Raw genomic sequence first — 1251 nt, forward strand, 5'->3', positions numbered from 1 at the left:
TGCTGATGCCATAGAGGTGCTGGATTTGGGGGAGATGAAGGCACAGCCCTTCTGGTTGCAGGCGATCCCTGAGGGTTTGGGGATAAGCCAACATCTGTGGGGTGTCCCCGAGGGTTGGGGGCTGGGTGCAGCCCCATCGCTTCAAGGGTGGCTACGGGGTTTTGGGGTCACTCCCAGGCACGGGGGATACCTGCAGGCACAGGAGATCTGGGGGTGCTGTGAGGGATTTGAGGACCCGGGGCTGTGGGGGCAGCAGCCCGAGGGTTTTTGGGGGCAGCTTTAAATGCAGGGGCCGGGGGGGAAAGGACCTGAAGGTTTGGAGCCCCTCAGCCCAGCACGGGGGGTGGGGATCAGCATGAAGGATTTGGGGGTGACTTTGGGGGAACTCTGTGACGCGGGGCTGCGGGGGAGGCTGGGGGCACCCCTGGATTTTGGGGGCACTCCGAACCGAGGGGGTCAGGAAAGAGCAGCGAGTGCCCCACAGGTGTGGGGGAAACTCGGGGTTTTGGGGTTACTCGGAGCAGCTGCAGGAGGCTCAGGGGACGCGCACAGGGCTACGGGGCAGGAATGGGGGAACCCGGGGTCACCTGCGAGCGCCCTCAGGGCCCAGCGACGGAGGTTGGGAGGGCGGGGGTCCAGGAGACCCCCCGCACCGGGGGGAAGGGGGGAAGAGGGGGGGGCGGCACTCACCGCTGCAGCTCCTCCTCCTCGATGCGCTGCCCGTCCCAGACGAAGACCCCGGCCAGGGTGGCCATGAGGCGGCCGGCGGCGGCGGCGAGGGCGGGGCGACCGCGGAACGGCCCCCCCCGCCACCACCACCACCACTCACCCCACCCCCCGCCGCCTCCTTCTCCTCCCCGCCGCGCCCCCTCCGCTCCGCTGCCGCCGCCGCCGAGCTGCCAGGCCCTCCGCGCCCTTCGCGCCCGCTGCCCGCTCACGCAGCCGCACTGCCGCGCCAGCAGGCCCAGCAGGCCGCGCCGCCCCGCCTCGCCGCCTTTAGGAGAAGCGGATGGAGGCGGCCGGGGGCCCAGGCGGAAGGCCCGGGCGCAACGGGCGAGCAGGCCGAGCAGCGGCCGCCGCGGCTGCAACATGCCGCCACCGTGCGCGGGCCGCGTCCCCCCCCTTTGTGCGTCATCAAGAAGCGACGCGTCGCCGATTGGATGCCGTGGCCTCCGCCACGCCCATTGGGCGAGCTAGCCACCGCCCCGCGCGCTGATTGGGTGAGGAAAGGGGAAGGGCGGGGCTAAGAGG

The 1251-nt window shown here is 71.4% G+C and overlaps 1 protein-coding gene across 1 annotated transcript in view; it reads right to left on the reverse strand.

Moving 5' to 3' along the window:
• STARD7 (StAR related lipid transfer domain containing 7) overlaps positions 1-1091 on the reverse strand; it is a gene marked incomplete at its 3' end in the record, with an annotated part of 2768 nt that extends 1677 nt beyond the window's left edge. Inside the window, 1 exon segment of the mRNA XM_042838588.1 lies at positions 691-1091. Coding sequence (XP_042694522.1) covers positions 691-1091 — 401 coding nt within the window.
• Positions 1092-1251: the final 160 nt, after the last annotated feature.

The sequence above is a fragment of the Centrocercus urophasianus genome, unplaced genomic scaffold (genome assembly GCF_019232065.1).
Source record: "Centrocercus urophasianus isolate 14NV4802_14NV808 unplaced genomic scaffold, USGS_Curo_1.0 seq_848, whole genome shotgun sequence".
NCBI lineage: Eukaryota > Metazoa > Chordata > Aves > Galliformes > Phasianidae > Centrocercus > Centrocercus urophasianus.